The sequence below is a fragment of the Pinus tabuliformis genome, chromosome 2_2, assembly GCF_031772625.1.
Source record: "Pinus tabuliformis cultivar Carrire ecotype Pingquan chromosome 2_2, CPIR1, whole genome shotgun sequence".
In the NCBI taxonomy this organism is placed as follows: domain Eukaryota; kingdom Viridiplantae; phylum Streptophyta; class Pinopsida; order Pinales; family Pinaceae; genus Pinus; species Pinus tabuliformis.
In genome coordinates, this window is record NC_142300.1 from 963,897,500 (window position 1) to 963,920,040 (window position 22,541).

The 22,541-nt window shown below is 38.2% G+C and overlaps 1 protein-coding gene across 1 annotated transcript in view; it reads left to right on the top strand.

Annotated features, from left to right (window-relative positions):
* LOC149196433 (switch 2-like) overlaps positions 1 to 21,717 on the top strand; it is a 150,743-nt gene extending 129,026 nt beyond the window's left edge. Inside the window, exon 8 of the mRNA XM_089405553.1 lies at positions 20,728 to 21,717. Within this exon, the coding sequence (XP_089261679.1) occupies positions 20,728 to 21,137 (410 nt within the window). The 3' untranslated portion in view covers positions 21,138 to 21,717. The remainder of the gene's footprint in view (positions 1 to 20,727) is intronic.
* Positions 21,718 to 22,541: the final 824 nt, after the last annotated feature.

The following is a 22,541-nucleotide window of genomic DNA, read 5'->3' on the forward strand; positions in this document are numbered from 1 at the left end:
TAGAAATGGTCGTGACATCAACACTTTTGGAGGCTATGATTCACGTGTGGGAAATTATGGTCTATTTTGTCATTTAGCTAGTGGGTTGGCTTGTAACCCAAGGTTATTTTGTGTCAAACTTGATGTAGGGGCTTCATTAGTCATAAATTTGATGAGGTAGACCTCATATAAATAGAGGTCAACTCATTTTTATTGTTCATCATCACTTGTGGATCAATTTGGCCTCTTTGAGAGATTTCAACATCGTTGAAATAGACTTGTTTCTTGTGGAGATGTGATCTTTTGTGGAGTATTTGCTTATGGAGACATTCTCTTGCTTTGGAGACATCATTTTGGAATAATAAAGGATTGGTTCATGCATTTTCTTGTAAGTATTCTATGTTGTTGAATATCTTTATGGCTATTGCATGGAATGGATATTGTTAGGGTTTCTATGTGCTAGTTTTATTGAATATTTTTCTATGAAATCTTAGCAATGTATTGGATGCATTACCCTTTAAGATTTGTGTGACAATCCCTTGAGTGATACTTCATGTTAAGCTCCGCTCAATGAATTTATTCCCTCATAAAATGATAGCTAGGGTATGAAAGCTATGGTTTTTCATTATCCGTTACTCCATTTTAGGGTTTAAATTGTCATAAGTGGATCTTCCTCTAGACTCCATCATCTAAGATCAAGCACTGGCCTTTCCACATAGGTTATCACACCACAAAAATATCTTTAAAACAAATTCTTCTCTCCCTCCTCAAATTTTCATTCCTTTAAGGCAAGTTGCTAGGCTAGGGTTAAGGTCGAATTTAACTTGTGGTTTGTGACTCATTGCCACAAAATCACCCCAATTTCATGGTAAAATCTTCCATTCTAGGGATGATGTCATAAGACCTATGTAATTTTTCCCTAAGGTAAACCTTAATCTAGCCCTAAGCTTCAACTTGGGGCTTTTTGAAGGGTTGTCCCAAAAATTGATCATATTCATCTTATGAGGCCTTTTCTTGCCCTTGTGTACCTTGGTAAGTTTGTTATCATTGCTTATTCACAAACCCTAGGTAGCTTGTGCCTTAGATATGTCTTTTGGAGGGCATGCTTTGCCTTGTCTATTCTAGTTTAACCCTTGTACTTAAGTTGAGTGTCCCACCTAAGTCTATCTGTGTCACCTCCAAGCCTTAGACTTGAATATCCATTAGGTGACTGCCATAGGGAAGCCTCCCTTGTGGTGACAACCACTAAAGAGCAAGTGATGGTGGTTGTGGTGACATTGGGTCCCACCTCATAGTGTTGTCACTTGGTCTAGTGCTTGTCTTGTGAGTTCCCCTCTCAAGACCTGCTAGTATTTTAGGAAATAGGGACCATATAGATGAACCAGGTGCCATGGTGTGTAAGTGAATTAGGGGCTTCGTTGGTGTGTGGGGGGTGTATTTAGGATGCTAGATATATTTCCAATGGTCAGGGCCTCCTTGGATCCATTTCCTCCAAATTTTTGCACCCAGGATTATCGCCATGGTGGTTGGCTCTCGCAAACCAAGTCCAACTTTGAGTTTTGGTTTGTAGAGCTTGTCCCATGCCACCATGGACCATTTGTGTTCCAAACTAGAGGCCCCCCCAAAAAGGAATTTTTTGTTGAATTCGCCAGAGTTGTTGAAGGATCAAGAATGGTGCCATTAATGCTGAACACAAATAGATGGGGAGGGATTGAAGCACAACTTTCAGAAGGACTAGTATGTCAGCGATATTCATAGAGCGTAAGGCCCATCTTGTTAAGTTGCAATTGATATTTGATATGAGGACCTCCCACAGGCCCCATTTCAATGAGCTTTCTACTGACGTGGCTACTAGATATTTTGAGGGAAACTTGCATTTTTGAAAGCTCAGGATATTGGCTATACGCTGTTGAATAGAGAGAGGAGTGTTGAAGAAGAAAACATGAGATTTAGATTTGTTGATATCCATACTTGAGGCAAGAGAAAATGCCTCGAGAATTCAAAGAAACTGTCGGGCTTCAAAGATAGATAGGGTGCCCATTCCCATTGTGGCATCTACGAACTGTTGATGAGTGAGGGGGAGATCATCATCGAAAAGACGGAGGCTTTGGAGTGAGTTCATGGAGACTGCTACTTTAAGAGATTGCTCCAGCCCTTCCATGGCCAGAATGAAAAGAAAAGGCAAAAAGGTATCACCTTGACGGATACCACAGGAGGATTTAAGCAGGGCAGATGGAGAACTATTGACAAGGATGGAGAAGGAGGTAGAAGATAAGAGATTACAAATCCAATTTGTCCAGTTCTTGGAGAAGCCAAAAGCTTTGAGGATGTGGAACAAGTATTTCTAGTTAGGCTTGTCAAAAGCTTTTCAAAGGTCTAGCTTAAGCAACATCCCAGGTTTATGTGAGATTTTTAGGGAGTGGATGACTTCGTGAGCAAGCATGATGCCATTAAGGATTTTGCAGCCTTCTATAAAGCCAATTTGCTCTGACGAGATAAACTTTGGGAGTAGGGTCTTGAGACGATCAACAATGATTTTAGTATTGATCTTGTATATAACATTACAAAGAGCGATGGGTCCGAATCCGTTAGGATCCTCCATCGTATCTTGCTTTGGAAACAATGTAAGGAAGGTGGCATTAAGAGCTTTGAGGATGGAGCGAGTCCTCCTAGATTCTTCCACCGCTTGCTATACCTTGTGGTCCATTATGGACTAGCAGCTGTGAAAGAATTCTATAGTAAAGCTATCCAGGCCAGGGGCCTTGTTGTTTGGCATCCCTTTTAACAGTCATTTCCACTTCCTCATTAGCGATTCCACAGAGCAGGGCTTCATTCTGCTCGTTGATGACCATATAAGTATATGCTTTATGATATGTTGGATCACCTCTGACCTGTTCAAAATGTTTTGATAAAAGTGGATAAGCTCTTTGGTAATCTGTTCGAAATCTAGTAGTTTGTCACCTGCTGAGTTTTTAATGGAGGATATACTATTGTGGTGTCGTGCAGAAGCACAAATTTATGGAATAAAGTTGTATTCCTTTACCTTTCTTTATGCCAACAACTCTTGATTTCTGTTGCCATAAGAGTTATGCTTGCTTCCTGCGTTCCTCAAAATTAGTGAGGGTAGTGGCTTCTTCTATGATTAATGCATCAAATCAACCATATAGAATGGCTTCTTGTTGTATGGTCTCCATTTTCTGCTCTAGTTTATGGTTTTTGTCTATGATATTACCGAATTTGTTTTCGTTCCAGCGTTTGAACTGCCATTTGATGTATTTCAATTTTTGTTGGAGTTTATACATGGAAGAGCCTTCTAAGCCTTGCAATTCTCCCCACCATTGCTTGATGTTTGCTTGCAAATCATGATGTTGAAGCCAAAACTTTCCAAAATGAAAAGGCCTTTTGCGTGGTCTATTACTCGAGGGTAGAAATGCCTACAAAAAGCTGTCCTAAGCCATTATAGACTCAATGACTAGGAAGCAATCCAGTTTTGATGCCACTTGCTGTGCCTGTCCTCTTTTGCTATTCCAAGTGAAGGTTTCAATGTGTTGAGAAATTTAGGTCATTGAGGGTTAAGAGATTTCTTTGTTTGATAATTGCTTGTGATATACTTTTACTTCTTAACGTATAGTCTTCTGTTTGCTAGCTTATTAATGTGTTCTTCTCATCAAGACAATTACCAATATGCACAATAAAAGACAAGTGACACAGTATGTAGGCTTTTCAGCCAGGGCCAAAACCTCTCACCTCTTTAGAGGAAAACCCGATCAAAATTCTTCTTCTAGATCTTCAATTCATAAGTACCAAGACCATGACACAAACCCTTGACTCTAGTATCCTCCCAAGAACCTTGTCACTAACCATGATGCTCTGCCTCTTCCCTTCCTTGCCTTCTTCTTGGTCTCAAACTGCTCTCCTTGACCCCTTCTAGAGAAACTCGGTCTCTATCCTTCACATTGCTCCTTCTCGACTTTCTCTAGAGAATCTTGGTCTCTAGGCTTTCACTGGTCTCCTCTAGAGAAACTCGGTCTGTAGATCTCTACTTTGGTCACCTAGAAGAATCTTCCTTTGCTGCCCTAGAAGAAACCTTCCTTCGCTATTCCAGAAGAAACTTCGCTGTCCCAGAAGAAACCCTTCTTTGCACTGCCCTAGAAGAAACTCCTTCACTACCCTACCTTTGCATTGCCCAAAAGAATCCTTATCTTCGCACTTCCTAGAAGAAATACTCCTTTCCTTTTCGCACTTCTCTTTTACCTTTCTTCACATTTTTGTTCTTCTTTCTCCTTTGCACTTCTGCTTGTCGAAGTTGGATTGAATTGCTTGCTCATAGTGGAGGACAAGTGTGTCTATATATACACCTCACCTCATGTCCTTTATGCCAACATGGCTGTTGGAGGTAGGCCGACTTCTTCTAGAGAGTTCCTTCATTGTTGTACGCTGACTTGAAGATGATAGATGATAAGTTCTTGGAGGATACTTTGCATAGACAAGCTTGACCTTTTACAAAGTGTAACATGACTTCATTACATGATGATGACTCATATTTTATGACTAGATGACAAATAAATCATAGAGACTCTCAATGGGAGTCTTGACTCAAAAACAAAATCCCTTGCTCATGAAACCCATGAAGCAAGTCAATAAAATAATTTTATTTTTCTTATTTACATCTCATTACATAAAATCATATTTACATGTCATTATGAAGACTGAACCTAGTTACACTTTTGAACACAATGATGGTGGCAAGATCTACCAAGTGCAAGTTTGTCATTATATCTTGGAAGAGAGTTGAATCTGCATCAATCTGCCTAATGTCTCCATGCTTCTCATCTAGTGATTTGGTTAGGTTGAAATCGCTGCTGAGGATCTAGGTGGCAAGAGAGAAGAGTTTGTGCGTTCCAACGATTGATTGGAGGAAAATAGACTTATCTCTTGAAGACGCTGGTCCATTTACATTAGAAAGAAAATGGGCGCAACAAATCCAATTAGTTGAAATTGGACAGTAAGGATGCAGAAAGCAACAAACATATTTAAGATTTGAACTTCCTGGGCATTCCATATTATAGCAAGGCCTCCTGAATGTCCTTGGGCATTTGTAGCGATTGCATGGAAGTCCTTGCCTTATTTTCTTATTATATTGGAGATGTCTCACTGGATGATTTGGTCTCTTGGATCATCATATTTTCAGGGTTTTTAGGCTTCCATTTTTCTTTGAGGAGTCTCTATTTACCTTTGCAGTTGAGGCCCCTAATATTCCATGAGATGTTCTTCATTTCAGCAGTATGCTGGAGACATGGAAAACATATGTTATCATCCTTATTCGTCTTGAACTCACTAGCCTACCCCCTAATTCATCCAAAAGTTGAAGATTTATTGTCTGTCCCTTTCACTTTTCCTCTTTGTGTAGTTTTTGTTGAGTCCCTTTAGAGGATGGGATTAGAGCTCGAGCATCCTAGAATTAGTCGAGGGAATTGAGCTTCATTTCATCAATTGGGTCGAGGGTTATTTTAGGGGTTTCGAGTTGGGGAACTTGGGACGCGGATTGGGAAGGTGAAGGGAGCAGGGGATCGACAAAAGAGGCAGGTCGAATGATGGAGGTGGGCAGGGAATGGGCAGAGTCTTGCATCTAAACTTTTGGTGGCAACACGATTGGAGGAGGGTTGGTGACGTCCAAAGAAGAGAGGCATTTAAAAGGGTTTTGGGAGGGGGATCCATCTAGAAGGAGGGCTCCTAGGCCAAGGGCTCAGGGTTTGAGCGTTTACCCCCCACTTTGTTGAAGCCATCCTTATCATGAGCAAAAGGTGCAATAGAGTTAGAATTGCAGTAAGTAAAGGGAAATTTCGGTAAAGATGGCCATATTCATGGCATCTTCGGCACCTGAGCGGGATGTGCTCATAATTGAGGGTTTTCTTCCAGAGCTTTCTTGATAATAAATATTTATGGCCTCTGGAAGCGTCTCCGAGATATTCATATAAACACAAATGTGGGCATAGGAGATATGCTTGGTTTCTTAGTAGCTTCCGAAGACTTGATGTAGTGGCGATCATCATTGTCGATGCCAACCAGGGTTTCCTCATACCAAAACTCCTGTGGTAATGAGTACATTCTAATCCATATCGAGGCGACTATAAAGTCCTTGCTCAACACAAAATATATATCCAAAAATGGAGATATAGGCCCGCTGAATCGAAGAAATACAACCCATTCTCAAATACTTCCATTCGGTTCTTAAAATTGGCAAAGGCGATAGTGAAGAAACCCTTTGCACCCAAATCTAACTTTATTTGCCCCATAGGTTTCCATTTGAGTTGGATCCATTGAGTGAGGGATTTTTTAAAGTCCAAATGCAGAGGAATTTCCCAACGAGGGCATGATCCTGCATATATTGAATATTGTCCTCGATGTCATTGCAATGGACTTCAAATATCAGGTCTACAACTGCTTTTGATAGACAATTTTTGGGTTTACACCTCCCTGATGAGGGGGGTGGTTGCTAAATTTTTAGCTGATTTCCATCGGGGTTTTGCCTTGAGTTAGTAGGATTAGCAGGAAACGATTGCCCTGTGTTGTTGCAACTGGAAACAATCCAGTTGTAGGAAGAGGATCCTCTCACTCCGCCGACATTTTTCATAGGAAAAGTGGTAGAGGAGTCAATAGAAGTTCAGTAGCTAGGGTTTGGCTACAATACAAATTCTACAAAGCAATTTCTTATGTTTGCTTATACTTGAATGAATGTAACTTTGCATATGTGAAAAGAGGTGTGAAGTAGTTGTATGAAGCAGTGTTGCAAAAGTCGAACTTGGGAATAAATAGACAAGGGTTTGAAAATTGAAAAAGTTGTATAAGTTGGGAGAAAATCGAAAAAATCAGAAAAAACTCAACAAAATTAAGAATGTACAAAAATATCTATTTTTTCCAATTTATGAAAGCTCATGATTTTTATGATTTCAGCTCGATTTTTACAATTTAATCTCGGGTTTGCAAACCCCCCAATGATTTTTTTTGTTCAACTCACAATAAAATCACGGCTTCTTGAAATTTGGAAAGCTCTTGAAAATATTTGCAAGTTGAAAAACTCACAATTTGCCGGTTTTATTGGGAGGTTCGCAACAAAGATATGAAGTATATATATGTCTGTGTGTGTGTGTGCATGTGCCACACTTTTTATTAAGTATGGAGGTCTCACATGAAAGTACATGTCTCAGAGGACATGACTATTCATGAAAGGGCATCTTGCCTAGGTATATATACGAGGCCCTCATTGTATTCCATCATATCATTTTTAGTCATACATTTTATATACTAATTATTTATTCTAATGGGTATCTTTATATTCCAAATATTTTGGTTAATTAATTTGTAAGCTAGATTTGGTTATCGCATTTAGTATGAAGGTTGAGTTTATGATCTTGGCCATTGGTCATAAAGGCTTTTAGCCACCAAAACATATAAAAACATCATTGGGGATAAGTTTGATTAAGTTTGTTTTTCCCACAAGAAGAAACCCGAAACTTCTATTAATAGAAATAAAAATTACATTTTGTAAACACACATAGTGTGTATGTTGAAGGGGCACAAATAAGGAAGACATTACAATAGTGAGCAGAAATGTGCATATCTGGAGCTAAAATGTCCATGCCAAGAAAAAGAAAAAAAAAGGAGAAAACAAAGAGAGAAATATATGGATGACAAATAGTGCTAATCTTTTCATTTTTTCCCTTCCTTCTTTGCACCTGTTGCAACGCATTGGGATCTAGATCAACCAGAACCAAAGCTAGTTCTTGACCCTCCTCTAGATGTGGGGGTTCTTTGTCTGAATCTGAACCCTCTAAGGAATGTGCTCATTTGGTTCCACCTAGACCTATCATAGGTTTTTGTTCTTATATTTTTGGACCCATCGGTGGTGGAGTGGTAGATCCACCCTGAACCGCAACCTCCCCCTCCATTTTATCTTTAGTTTGTGTTGGTTGTGTCTCTTTGTTATCCTTCGCATCTTTCGAAAATGAAGGTTCACTATAGTGCCATCCTTTTGGTCTATTTGGTTGCTTCTTTTTCCTTTTTGGGATCTTATTTTCCATAGGACATGTGTTCTGAAGATGACCTGTTTGGAAACACACATGACATTTGAAGGCTGTGTTCTCATAATCTAGAGTTTGTGACCACTGAAAATTCTTGTGCTTCAAGGTGATGTGATTTGATAATCCTTTGCTAAGATCCATCTCCACACAAATCCTAACAAAGGTGAATATTTCTTTTTCTGTTCTCTCCATGTTTATTTTTTTGAATATGCGCAATTTGTTCCCAATGTCTTCAAGGACTTGATGGTGCCAGAAAGGAAGGGGAAGATTTGGGAGTCTAACCTAGAATGGCATAGTGGTAACCACTAAGGATGTAGCATCAAAACTTGGTAACCATGGAGTAATTGATAGTCCAGCCCTACCCCAGAACCAAGGCCCTTCTTTTAGTACAAAGTCTAGTTCCTTTTTGAATGTCAAATTAGGCTATAAAAATCCTTTGGAGCAAAGGTAGATGTCACGATTCGGTGTCCATGAAGAGAACACCCACTAATGTAATGCTTCTGGTTTTGGCCAGAAGCCATTAAATCTACAAATAATGGCTTTAGATTCCAATGTTGTGAATAAGGAGGATACCTGTGGGATATTGACCTCCATGGATGGAGCTTGCTCTGTTTGGTCCACAATATATGGGCCTGAAATGTTCTAATTCAGATTTGTAGGGGTCAAAACCTTCCCCTGAATTGCATTCTTCGAAGTGCTTGATGTTCCATTTGGTGGTCTTGCACCAGGTGCACCCCCTGACAACCTAGTGCAGAGGATAATATTTGAATTTTTGGTGACATTATAATCTTGGAGCAGGTTTGTATCTTGTAGGAATTTCCTTGCAAATTGTAAACTTTGAAACGGTATTTGGCAATCCCCATTTTTTCTCTATTTTTTGTTTTAAGGAGATAACATTTTCGATTGTCTGGATCTAGAAAGGAGCAAAGGCCCCATTTATTTTTTTTATGAAAATCTGGAAGGGTTTGTTGACGTTACTTGTGTCGTTTGGCCCCATGGTCGTGAAAAATTAGATTTGTTTCTTAACCATCTCAATTCCCAATCTGACTCCATCAAATTCACAATGGAAGTAGAGGTTAATGGTTGCATTCCCTTCCTTGATATTCTTCTCTCTAGAATGGAGGATGGTTCCGTTGCTCACCGAGTTTTTGAAAGAAATCTCACACGAAACAATATCTTCATGCTAGCTCCCATCATTTCCCGGCGCAAAAATTCGGTGTTCTTAACACCCTTGCCACCCGTGCCCTTAGGATTTCTGATGAAAATCACTTAAAAGAGGAAAAATCTCATCTCCTCAAAGAATATCAATCCTCTTCGACCGCTCTTCTCTTTGATAGATGTCACATCCTCAAAGAGTGTCGGTACCTTTCCTTTCTTGGATGTTTTATCCTTAAGGAAACCACAGATGCTTATCCAATACTTTGTTATTCTCTCTTCATCGCCTGAAAAGGAGAATGCACATGTGATGTCCAACATCACTTCCTCTCAACCAGAGAGGACGTCCCTATTCTCCTTTAATCTTGAGAATAGAACCTTGCTCCTATACAAGGAGACTCCTTTACTCCCTCTCAAATTAGAGGAGATCTAGACTTCCTTTCTATTTGGAAAGTCATCATCGCAAGTCTTATATCTAGTCTTTGTAAGAGTATCAACTACTAGTTCTTCATAACTGCCTAACTCCCTCCTTTCTTTGCATCATCGAGCTTTCTTTCTTTAAGGTATCATGGAGCCATCTTCTCTCTTCAATGTTGTGACAGGTTCTTGGCCAACCTTCTTGCTCATCACTTTCTTCTTTGATATGAAGGAATTACATTGAGCCTTTCCAAACTTCAAGCTGATCATAACTTCTTCTTGAAGGTGATATTCCTTTGATCTCCAGGTTATCTTCTTGCGTTGCTACCTTTTAATCGCAAGATGTTCACATCTTGACTTCACAGTAGCCAGGTACTAGATATTGAGCTTCCGTCAATAATCCTCATACATTTTCATCCATATAATTGAACTTGCCTCATTATCATCATGTATTCCTGCAACATTATACTAGGTAGCAAAATAATATGTTAACTGGATAACCAACAATAATGAAAATCATACTTACCTGATTATGATGACCTTCTCGTTCCATCAACATCCTCATGGTCCATCTCCATATGAATCTTCCTTCATGCATTAGAGTGCCCAAGGATAGAAGTTGATTACCAGGTTACAAATTTTTCTTCCGGAGACTATACCGGATGTTAATCATTATCTTACATATTCTAGAGAAAGTCTTAATCTTTATACATCCTTAAGTCAACTCCTTATTCTTTTCAAGCATCATATATCCATATACGTAAGCATACTTTATGATCAACTTTCTTTCCACAAGACCGTATACATATGAATCTTATCCAAAGTTTTTATATCCAACATGCGTTCCTATGCTTTCATCCGATCATTTATCTATTCATATATCTCACAAAGACCCTGCATCTTGACCCATTGCATTCTTTCATCCCTTTACCAGTATTGATTCCACATTACATGGAATGTCTACTAACATTTGTCATAGTTCTTCTTTCAAGAACCTTTCATGATTATGGTTCTTCTAGGATCATGATGATCCACCTAAGAAAGATGACTTCTAAAATAATGTTAGATAATGCCTGGATGATCAATATGCAAAATGGTCTATCTATCCATTTGTTTAGATTATCTCTACAAAGCAACTTAATCATGTAAATTCTAGACATTCTACTATCATATGCTTCTTACTATGATGCTATGCAAAACATTGTATTCTAAAAGAAAGATTAATCCCTATAAAGAACCTGATAGTCAAGAACCTTCTTCAATAGTAAAGATCCTTCACTTCTTCCTTTTTTGTCTTCTTCTCAGGTTCTCACACTACTTCGCCTACATGAGCTTCACTCCTTTCCTTTCTCTTGTTGTTTTGTTGGTTTGGATAGTCCCTTTTAAAGTATCCAAACTCATTGCACTTGAAGCATTGAACCTTGGACATGTCGTTCTTCTGGATTTACCAAACTTTCCCTTCTTTAGCTTCTTGACTCGAGCTAGAAAGGCTTGAGATTGCTCATTTGATCCAATATCATCTTTTACTTTGATCCTTGATTCTTCCAATATGCATTGAGCCCACAACTCATCAAATGGAGTTCAATCCTTCTTGGAGTAAATGCTTGTTGCAAAGCTGCTCCATTCTGGTGGCAATGCATTTAGTACACAGATGGTTACTTCAAAATTAGTAATTGGTTCCCCAAGTCCTTGTAGATGGTCTCTTAGTTGAGAGACTCTCATGAGAAAGGATGCCACATCCTCATCCTTTGATTTCTTCATTCTATATAATTTGTTCTGCAAAGACATCTTTTGTCTTGTTGTACTTACAAAGTACAAATTCACTAGCTTTTCATACATGGCCTTGGAAGTCTTCATGTTTGCAACAAATGGAACAAGAGAATCTTTAATTGATTCAACTATGATCCTTTGAGCCCTTACTTCCCCTTTCTTGTACTTTGCTAGTTCTTGTGTCTTGTCCTTGCTTGGTTCAGTGATTTCCCTAGTAACATATTCCATTACTTCTTGTTCTGTGAGTATCAAGTCAATTCTTTTCTTCCATGCTAGATAGTTTGATGCCCCAACAAACTTATTTCTCTCCTTGCAAAAACAACCCATATGACTTGAAGATTCAGACATGATGTTATAGTATGATACTTACTTGAGATTAAGATTCTTCTTGATGATTTCTTCAATCTTCTTGATGCTTTTAAGATCTTTGAAGAGTCCTTTATAACAACTTCCAAAGTCCCTTGATTCTTCCTTCAAAGATGCCTTCCAAATAGATCTTCTAGAGAGAGATCAACACCCTTTCTGTACTTTTCCTTTGATGTAGTCTTGATCTCCTTCAGTAGAAACCTTCCTTCTAGGTATTCTACTAAAGAGTCTTCAATCCTTCTTGAAGTCTTCTTGAGAGTTTCCTTTTCCTCTTGACAATCAATTCCTTTTAGTGTCCTTTCAATTGCATTCCTTGTTTAGCTTAGCTCTGATTCCATGTTGGAAAATGGATAGTGGCAGCTATTAACCTTATTTTCCTTAACCTTGATATTTGCTTTTGAATCTTAATTATCTTCTTTATGTTCTTTAGTTAGATCTTTTCATCAAAAAATATCAAGAACAAAAACGACAACAATAGAGGACACAGATATTAGGTTCTCGGCTAGGGAAAAACCCCTCCAAGGGGAAAACCTGGAAACTGTTATCTTCTTAGAATATGCTTCAAATGAGATACAAAGACCCAAACCCTAGACCAAGTCCTTCTCGTAGTACCAAATCCAGAGATTTAGGGGTTAATATTCGCAAGTGGGCTAATTTTCTATACTTTTTTCAAAAAAAAAGATTTGCCAATTTCCATTTTTATGAAAATAATTTGCCCAAGTTTTACAGTATGAAATTATTTTACCTTAAAAATCACCAAGATCTTATATAGTCTAATATAATATAATTAGACATTTAGATCTTTTTTACAAAAATATCATCAAACATTTCCCAAATTTTCAATTATAGATTACTAAGATTCGCGAAGGTTTCTAAACTTTCAAATGGATATCCATCCTCAAAATTTTCCCTGAGCAAGTCGGCCCTTCCTCAAAACCTTCCTTGATTCTGCACCAACCAACTTCAATACTGCGTCTTTGACCTGCCAACTTCAATACTGCAACTCGTCCTGCAACTTCGACCTTGCAATTTCGGACTTGTAGCTTCCTCAGAAACCCTAATCTAGCTTTTCCTGAGACCTACCTAGAGCAAGACAACTCTCCCAAGGTCAACATGGTCAAGGTAGGGCTTTCTTCCTTCCAGCTACAAGATTTTTCACTGTCCTATTGCAACTCAGATCTGCAACTTCATCCTCCTTTTGCAGCACTACAAACCCTAGAACTTCGCACTTGTGAGAGAGATAGAGCCCCAAATGGATATTTTTCGTCCTTCTTTCTTCTCCCAGACCTTCGCTCTTCTTTTGCTACTTCCTAGTTTCAGATTGAACTCTTTCTTGATAGATTGAACTTGTGTGAGTGTGTCCCAAATGAGGTCGAACTGCTCCTTTATATAACCTTCAAAAGGAGTCAAATCCCCTCCTTTAAGGCGACTTGATGCTGCTAGGGCCGACTTGTACTTTACGAGTTTCAAGGACTTTCTAGACTAAAAAATAATTATTTTTCCAATTACATTTTGCCTGGAAGGGTCTCATAAACATGATGTTGACTCCTTTGACTCATGACAATAAACCCTAAGACCTAACAAACCCTAGAAGCACAAAGAACATGCTTTTACCTAGAAGACCATCAATAATGAGCATGAAACCCATGCTTTAATAATAATAATTTTTTTTTTGACATAGGATACATATTGAAATGAGTACAACAATTATGAAGACCGAAACTAGTTACATTTCTCAACACTCCATGGTATAGATGACCCATTTCTACTGGTGCTGTAGACTAGTGCCTTTGGAGAATCAAACTGCAACTTATATAACCTGTTGCTTCGAACCCCGTTCTTGTTCACCTTCTTGCAGTTTTGGTGTTTGATAAATACCTTCTTAGCTACGAACTGGACATCATATCCCTTACCCTGTAGTTTTGAGACTAAAATTAGGTTCATACCTAAGCTTGGCACATGCAACGCATCTGTAACACTGGTGCTTGCTCTTGACTCTCTCTGAATCTCGATGGTACCTCTCTCAACTAGAGTACATTTAGTTTTGTTTCCCATCTAGATTTGGAATTCCATCTACTCCTCCCTATAGCCAGAGAAGTGGTCTCTAACTATTGTCATGTGTGTTGATGCTCCACTGTCAATTTCCCAGACACCCTGTGAAGTCGAGCTAGAGAGGCAAGCTATCTGAGCAAATTCATCTTCCAATCTGGAAGAAAAATCCATAGCACCTTGATCACTGAATCTTTCTAAAACCATACTGGTAAATTTGAGAAACTCAAATACATTGGAGAAGTCCTGGGTATAAATATTCGTGCACTTTTCTCTTCCTTGCCCTATGCTGATCTGCTACTGCAAAACCCTTATTCTGCAAATCTTTGCGCTAGATCTGCTTTGTGAATCTTTGATCTACTCAATGGAAACCGTCTTCCTGCAACCTTACTGCCTACTGCTACTGCTCTGAGACAAATCAAACTTTTCCTCCAACCTGGATTGGATATCGAACTGCTGCCTCTTTGCAATTCACACTATCTGGTTTACTGTGCTTCAGATCTCCCTATGAACTGCGCAACCCTCACTTCTAGAGCCTTTGATCCAATATTTGTTGCTTTGATACCATGTGAAATTTCCATGATTGCAATTACTGGATATTTATCTTCTAACTGAATGCAGTTTATTTGTCTATTGTAATTTAATATTACGAAATAACGATAAATTCACAATTGCAATCTTCACCAATAAAAATATGTTGTAGAATATAAAAACTGGAATTGAGAAAATATGCACACACACAAAAATTTGACATCGTTGCTTTTGGACAATTGTCCTTGGAAAAACCCCAAAGGGAAAACTAGTGCAACAGATGAGGGTTTTATTATGATCTTTAGCAAATTCAAGAGTACAATAATCTGCTTTCCTTTCAGGCAAAGCTCCGACAATCTCTATTGGCAAAATAATCTGGAGACACCCTTGTCTCCTTCTACAATTGATCTGGCCATCTTTCCTAGCAACTCACACTTTCAGGGTACTCACACTGCCTAGTTGGGAATCCGTACGACTGCCTCCAGAAAATTTATATAGCTCCGGAATCACCTCCTAGCAAGTCATCTTGCCTCTCTTTGCCTTTGAAACCCACTCGCTTTGCCTTCGGGACACTAATTCGGTAAACTGGCCACTGAAATGTGGCTCCTCCAACAACTCGCACTGGGAAATCTGACTACTTGCACTAGCTGTAGTGGCCTCCTCTGCAGATGAATTTAGCCTCCTCTTCCTGTCACTTGGACACTAGAAAATACCGAGGAAAATTCCTATGGACTCCTGCTCTCAAATCTCTGCTGAAACCCCTACCTTTGGTGCTTCCCTAGCTTCATTTGTGCCTTTGCTGAATACTTGCAACAAGGTAGTCGAAATGCTCACACTACAACTGATGCCTTCTCCAAACCCATCTTCGTTGGAGTTTCAATGGCCATGATTACATCTCAACCAATGGCTGAGATCAACTTGAATTCATCAATAGAAGCCCCTAGAGCAAAATTGAACTTCCTCATTTAATTCAGTTTAATTAACCACTTTTTCTAAGTTAGATTTAGGAAATATTTTAATTATGGCTAATTAATTTAATTGACACGTCTCCAAGTCTTTTCTCGCGAAACCTTTTGTGGGTTTTGGAGATCTCGTGTTCCATAGCCTACAATCATTTATTCTTATAGGTATTCACAGCTAGTAATCAAACACAATTAAACAATACTTCTCCCTCATCATTCATACATACTCAGCAACCCAGCTTGACAACATTCATGAAGCTTTGAACAAATAAAGGCATTTCAATATAGAGAAATAAATACACTTACTGTATCACTTGAAGCATTGTTGGACACTAAAAAAGGAAAAACCACTCTCCACCCAACCATAGGCTCAACTACACTGTAGCTTTTTTGCAGTTGGTCACCCCGGAGCCAAATCCTACAGCACAAGTAAAAGACTCACTCAGGCTTTAACAATGCTCATATCAGGGTAAGGAATCATGAAGGCAGCTCTCCTTCATACACAAAAATCAGTTCACTGTCTTTCAACCTTCTGAGCCAAGGCCTGCTACCATTCACAGTGATGCCACTATGGGCTTGCATAGCACAACAGTGGTCATTCCCTTGATTCAATGGTTCCTTGGTACTTCCTCTTTTTCAGTGCTTTTCATGCTTAAGTTTAGACAAGTTATTTAGCAATTCGTGGCCTTTCAGCTCAGGCTGAAGACTTCCACATTGACTTAACCAAAAGAGGTAATTCATAGTTCCACACAGGTTGCTGTGTCGCCGAAGGGTTTCTGTCACCTTCTATTCAGAGTCACTTTTTAATAGTGACTTACCTCACGGGTTCTCATCTTGGAGGTTACACATCACAATGTATCTGACTATCTGTTAATTGTTGAGCAATGATTCATCGATCTCTGTGCCTTCAATCCATGTGCCTAGATGATAATACTTCATGAATTATTTGATTTGATTTCATAGTTTATTATTATTATTTTGAACTTTACAAATATCCATTCCAACCTGATCAACCAGTAATCAATTATTAAATATGTCAAAGATCAATTTGCTTTGTCCAACCATATTCGTGATTGCTGTCCTTCGGTGCCTTCTATGATGATAGCAGTTGCTTGGTTCCTTCACCTGCAACTTTCTTGGCTTCTTCTCCATTGTGGCTTTTATTCTATGTGAGAAAAATCACACAAGAACGTGGAAAAGTAATGCAAACCATAATATATTTAAAGAAAGAATAATAGGCTTGGTACATACTCAATATGGTGTGGATGTTGATACATACAAGGGAGACAATGTCCTGTGCCAAAAAATCCCTTAAAACCACTTTGTTGGTTAATCTCTAACTTAATCTAACACAAATCTATTTATGACATGTGACATAAGTCATTTAATATATATATAGTCTGAACAGAGGAATCTGCAACTGCGCTGGTTTCGTACTTGCATGACATGGGGTCGATTCTGACTCTGCCACTGTAATCCTTAGGTGCCTACGTATGCCTCTTCTGCAGATACGAGGAAATTGGGAGGATTTGGACCTTGAACTTCCTGGTACACAACACTTCATTTTTACGGCCATTGCCAATTGAGCTGCCCCGGGGGTTGACACAGGGCACTTAATATTGTCCCAAAGTAGATTTCATCTTTATTATAAGACCATTTTATATCTTCACTGTTAACACTACCAACAACTTGGAATGTTGTGGCAAGAATTTGTAGGGGAATTGGACCTCAGAAACAGTTGAAAAAGCTACGAACACCTCACACAAGTGCAACACTCACTTGAGCATACAAATTGCAGATTGTAAAAAATACATCTCAGACATTATCTTCTTGAACCCTACAACATGCTCAAATCAGTTGCAAAGTCACATTTGAGGCCTAATGCCCACCAGCCCATCCAGTTGATTAATCAGTCATCTGCTTACCTCTATATTACCTTTCTTTGCCAGATCAATAGCGGACATACTTGCAGTGTCTTTGCAAAATGTTAAAGTTTTGCGTAGGTAGAAATGCCTGAACAAGTTTGACAATATCGTGAAATGCATGTGTGTAGCTTTTATACAGTGTGTTAAATTAAGAGAAAAATTCCTGCAAGTCCAGATTCAAAAACAAACGAATTTCATATTGCACGCTTCATTTTTTAGAAAGTGAATGCCTTGTTAATGTATTTGAGAGAAATTATAATGTTACAATTCAATAAATTGGCAGCTGTACTGTATTGTTTTTTTTTTTCCACCAAAAAAAAATGAATTTTCAGATAGGTAACATTTTTCATAGAAGTTAAGAACAATAAGAAACAATTTTGTGGATGAAACTAAATGAAGAGAGAGATTTAATAACCAAATTCTAGTTCTGGAATATCAGATAAAATAGTGTTTTCAATAATTTGGCAGATGTGCTGTATTGTGTGTATTGTGTTTTTTCCACCGAAAAATGAATTTTCAGAGTGAAATGTATTTTCTTAAAAGTTAAAACCAAGACAATTTTTGCAGACTATCATTGCGTGGATTAAACAAAATAAAGCAATAAATTTTAATAACCAAATTCTAGTTCTGGGACATCAGATAAAAGAAATGAAATTTTGATGTCCACGAGACTTGATATAGTCTATTGGACCACTAGTTTCTCTGCTTTTTTCCTTTTGCAATTCAATCCTCTTATTATTCAAATTAATGATGAGCTGACCCAACTTTCTAACAGTCCCCTCACTGAAAAGACAATGCCAAGGAACTGATGTTAACATACTGCTTTACTGTCTCTGATGTCTCTGAAAGCATCACATTCCAAAATCAAATATTTTTCCGATTCCACTGCCCCAAAAGTGCAAAAAGTACACACCCATTCTTCCCAAGCTTCTTTAGGTTTTTTCCACCGACCTGTTTCGCACCGTAGTTGATGTGAGTTAGTTCTTAATTGAGGAATAAGAATATTTGCTCTCCATGGAATGCTAGCTCCAATGTACTCTTTTTGTTGGAGATCACAAGCGGGGTTGAATTCTTGAACATAGTAATTCTTCTTTCTACCCAACTCTTTTCCCCATATATGCTTACCAAACTTCTCCATAATAAAACTATTTAAATCCTTGCTATTTGTGGGACATGCATTGAGGTAAATATTTCAGTTTTGCATCCATTTGTTGTTTTGTCTCATCCATGATCTCTTTCTTTCACTCATTCCTTCATTGAAGATAACTTTAGGTCATCTATCTTCTCCCATTTGCTCAAGTTTTTGTAGATACCTTATGAGACGCACTATAGCAATTGCTTCGATGGAAGTTGCTCTTGTTTCACTCAGCATTACCTCATAAGAAACTGAACTTTTTATTTTAAACTTGCTCATGATAAAATGTTTTTGGATTTTCTCAACTTACTTCCATTTTGAGACAGGGATGTTGCTAGCCCACACTTTACACCCATATAATATCACTGGACAAACTAGGAGCCCAAAAATCACTTTAATTGTTTTCCAATCTGATAACTTTGCCTCTCTGCATCTCTTTTGAAGAGCATATAGTGCTTTCCACCCTCCTAAAATTCTCTTCTTTCTGCAATGCTCCCAGTTAAGCTGCTTGTTGAAATCAATCCCGAGGTACTTGTATTCATTTACTTCTTCAAGAATGTTGCTTTCAAAGAAGAATGTATGCTGGCTCTGCTTCTTTTTATTTGAGAAAATCATTATTTTGGTCTTGCTGGTATTGACTTGCATCCCCACTTCTTTACAAAAATGCTCAAGGGCATATAGGTGCATTTGCAATCCCTGGGCTGATTTAGCAATCAATACAAGGTCATCAACATATAAAAGAAGCTTTATCACAAACTCCCCCAACCGAACACCATCCCCACCTTGCAGATTTAGCCACTCTTCCAATTTATCAATATATAAACCAAAAGAGTAGGGGATAAAGGGCAGCCTTGCTTAACTCCGATGTCACTTCTAAAGCTTTTTGAAATGCCTGCTGAAGTTCTAATTTTGACTTTCACCTCTTCATTAAGTCTATGGACAACAACTCTATAATGCAAAGGAATTTCAAGTTCTTCCATTCTACTCCACAACTTATTTCTAGAGATTGTGTCAAATACCTTTTTGAAGTCAACAAAGCAACAAAATACTTCTTCTTTCCCTCCCAAACCTTTTCAATAATGTGTTTCAATGTGATACCATGATCTACTGTAGAATGCTTCAGCCTAAAACCTGCTTGCCCTTTTTCCCTCTTTTCTTTGACTTCCGCCCACTCACTGATTCTATTTTCTAGCATGCCGCTGAAGAGCTTTGCAAACAAAGGATTGATCATAATGGTTCTATAGTTGGAAGGATTATTAATGTCTCCACTTTTAAAAACGGGTATTGCTAGACTAGTTGTCCAATCTCTTGGGAATCCTTGTCGAATGACCTTATTGAATATTCTCATGATGTGCGGTGCAAGAATGTTCATTCCCAACTTTAGATAATTTGCTTGAAGTTCAACCAAGTCCTTTGCCTTTCCTATTTTCAACTTCTTAATTCCTGTCTCTACTTCCTGTAATGTGAAAAGCTTTGTAGTTGTGTTGATCCTGGGAGGAGGCTCCTTTGATTTTTTCTTATAAGGATGTTTTACATAATCAAACCATTGATTGGCTGTAATATTATTTTCAATTTGCTTTTTTCTTTGTTGAAGTTCTTGCCAAAAAAGCTTTGGGTTATTTTTGCCTAGATATATTAACTCTTCTCGCATTGTTTGCATGAACTCATATTTTTTCTTTTTAAAATCTGCCTGCTTATATAACTTTACATTCATCTTTTCCTCGCCTGCCTTTTTCAAGGTTTTCCTTTCCATTTTGCATTCCTCATCAAACCAAGCATTTATAGGAAAACAATTTGATTCATATTTCCTATTTTTTGCTCTTTTGCACTTCTCAAGTGCACTCTGAATTATATTTGTTAACTCATGACTATTGAGACTTTGGGAACCCCTTTTCCCCTTCTGAATTGATCTCTCCAACGTTGTTTTGAAGATAGTGCAATTTTCTTGTGTTAGAAGAATTTTTCCCATTGATATCGATTGCCCCTCGAAAAGATTTGCAGGATGAACAACTTGATTTTCAGATTCTAAATAGTCACCTCTTTTGGGTGAGCTGTGCATTTCCACCATTTGTATTTGAAATGAAGTTATACTTGCTTTTGCTTCAGGAAATTTTAATTTCCATTGCATCTTAGTTAAATAGAAGCCATCCATTAATTCTGGATTTTCAACATGTTAGTACTTGCATCTCACATATATTGCCTATTTTACTGTGCATGCTATGTTAGATTGTAACCTTTACATTCAGTGGCTTTATTGGACTTGTTGCAACTCGTTGAATTTCAGCTTTAATTTATTTTTCACCAGTTCTATATTTCATGGAACAAAGCTGAAATGGTGTACGTATTCATATATGCAGGAGTCATATATGCTCATCGAAATGAAGATGTTGTGAATTTCGGGGCACAACATTTGGAAGGACCCATTGAAGATGCAAATTTAAACCATAACAGAGTAGAGGGTGGACATCTGTCTGAAAGAAAGCAATCAAAAAATTTATCCCAAAAAATTAACCTCAAGCCAAGCTACAGCAAACTTCATTCTGATGTAGCCAATCAGAAAGTAAAGGAAAAGACAAAAGTGGTTAGCACGAAAATTGGAGGAACATCTAGAGAAAAACACGATAAGACGAAGCTATATAATCTCCTGGCTCAGTTCACAGGCATGGCAGAACTTGATTTTAGCAAATGGTTACTTTCAGCTTCACCGTCTGAGAGGGAAAAGCTGCTTGCAGATTACAAAATGTGGATTCAAAGCAGCAAGCACTGAATTATGGTTGCAGGTATCCAGCCAGTAAAATTTGCAGTGCTTTAAGCCCAGACAAATGCTGGAAGAAAAATGAGAACTCGGGACGAAGTTCTTATGTGTTTGTATCGAGTTTTGCTTAGAGTTTTCTTAAATGTGGATGGTTGAACTTTGAAGGAATACTGCAACATGTAGCCAAAGCTATTTTCATGTCCGATTTCAGAAGGAAAGTTCTGTAGTTGCTTATTCCCCGGCCTTTGTTGTATATTATAATGTAATTTACCTGGTAATAAAATGCCTTGTTATGTCGAAAGAAGAAAATGGCATTTGAACGCCTTGTTCTGCCCAACCAACTAATCAAAATGGGGTCAACACAATGTCATCATACAGGTTTGCTCATCAAGTTTGGATGCCATTGCTGTAAAATTGTATCAATATGGTTACACGAAACTTCAGCTACAAAGCTTGTATAGTCAGCCACGCAGAACAGAACTAGAACAAGATCCAAACAATATTTGTAGAGTATGGATGGTTGTACTGCACCATTTATTGGTGCCAGTGAAAAATTTTAAGATGAAATTCATGGTTTTCTTTATGATGTACAGATGCTAGGTAAAACATGAAGGTGGTAGCAATTATTTTCCTTTTCACAAAATGTCATAAATTGCGATGTCTCAATTTTTGGTTCTATGGATGTCAGATTCTTTTTGCTTATTGTTTGTGGTCGTTTGTACAACAGAAGCGATGCTTGCGCTGGTTCATGTTTGCAGTTAGGGAACTACATTCATTCTTTATGAACAAATAAATTTCAGCTGCAAAAATCCTTTTTGTCTGTAATGGTTCAAATTTCTTTATGGTTCATCTCCATGAAGAAAGAAAGCACAACACGCTATAAACTCCATGCCGAAGTGATATCACCTTAGTTGGTGCTGGGCTATATTTTGAAGCCACATTGTATTTTCTCTTTTAACCTATTTTGTTGTTCACAGATAATAGCATATGTTGTTTTTCCGCTGTTAAAAATATTTAGGGTCGTGATTGGGATGATGTAATTATTCTAAAGGCGTGTGTTGTGGCATGGAAGCTTTGTTCAGGTGCTTGCGAAACTGTCATCCAACGCAGGTTGTTTCGCAATTCCACCTCACATGGCTACACCGGGATGACTGGGTTGCATAGGCGTTCGGGGATGTTAGCAGAGGATGATGGGAGGCCCGCCATGTTGGCCTGCGTCCACCTTTAGAGGCTCATGTCCATTTCGGCATGATCTACTTTTTATTTGAACCATCTGAAAATTGAGACATGATTTTTCAGACTGGAACTGTGCCATTTTGAAGATTGATATCATCTACACGTGTTAGATAGACGTTTACAAAACATGAATTCTTTTGATAGTGAATTAAAATAATTTTAATTTGAACAAATATATCA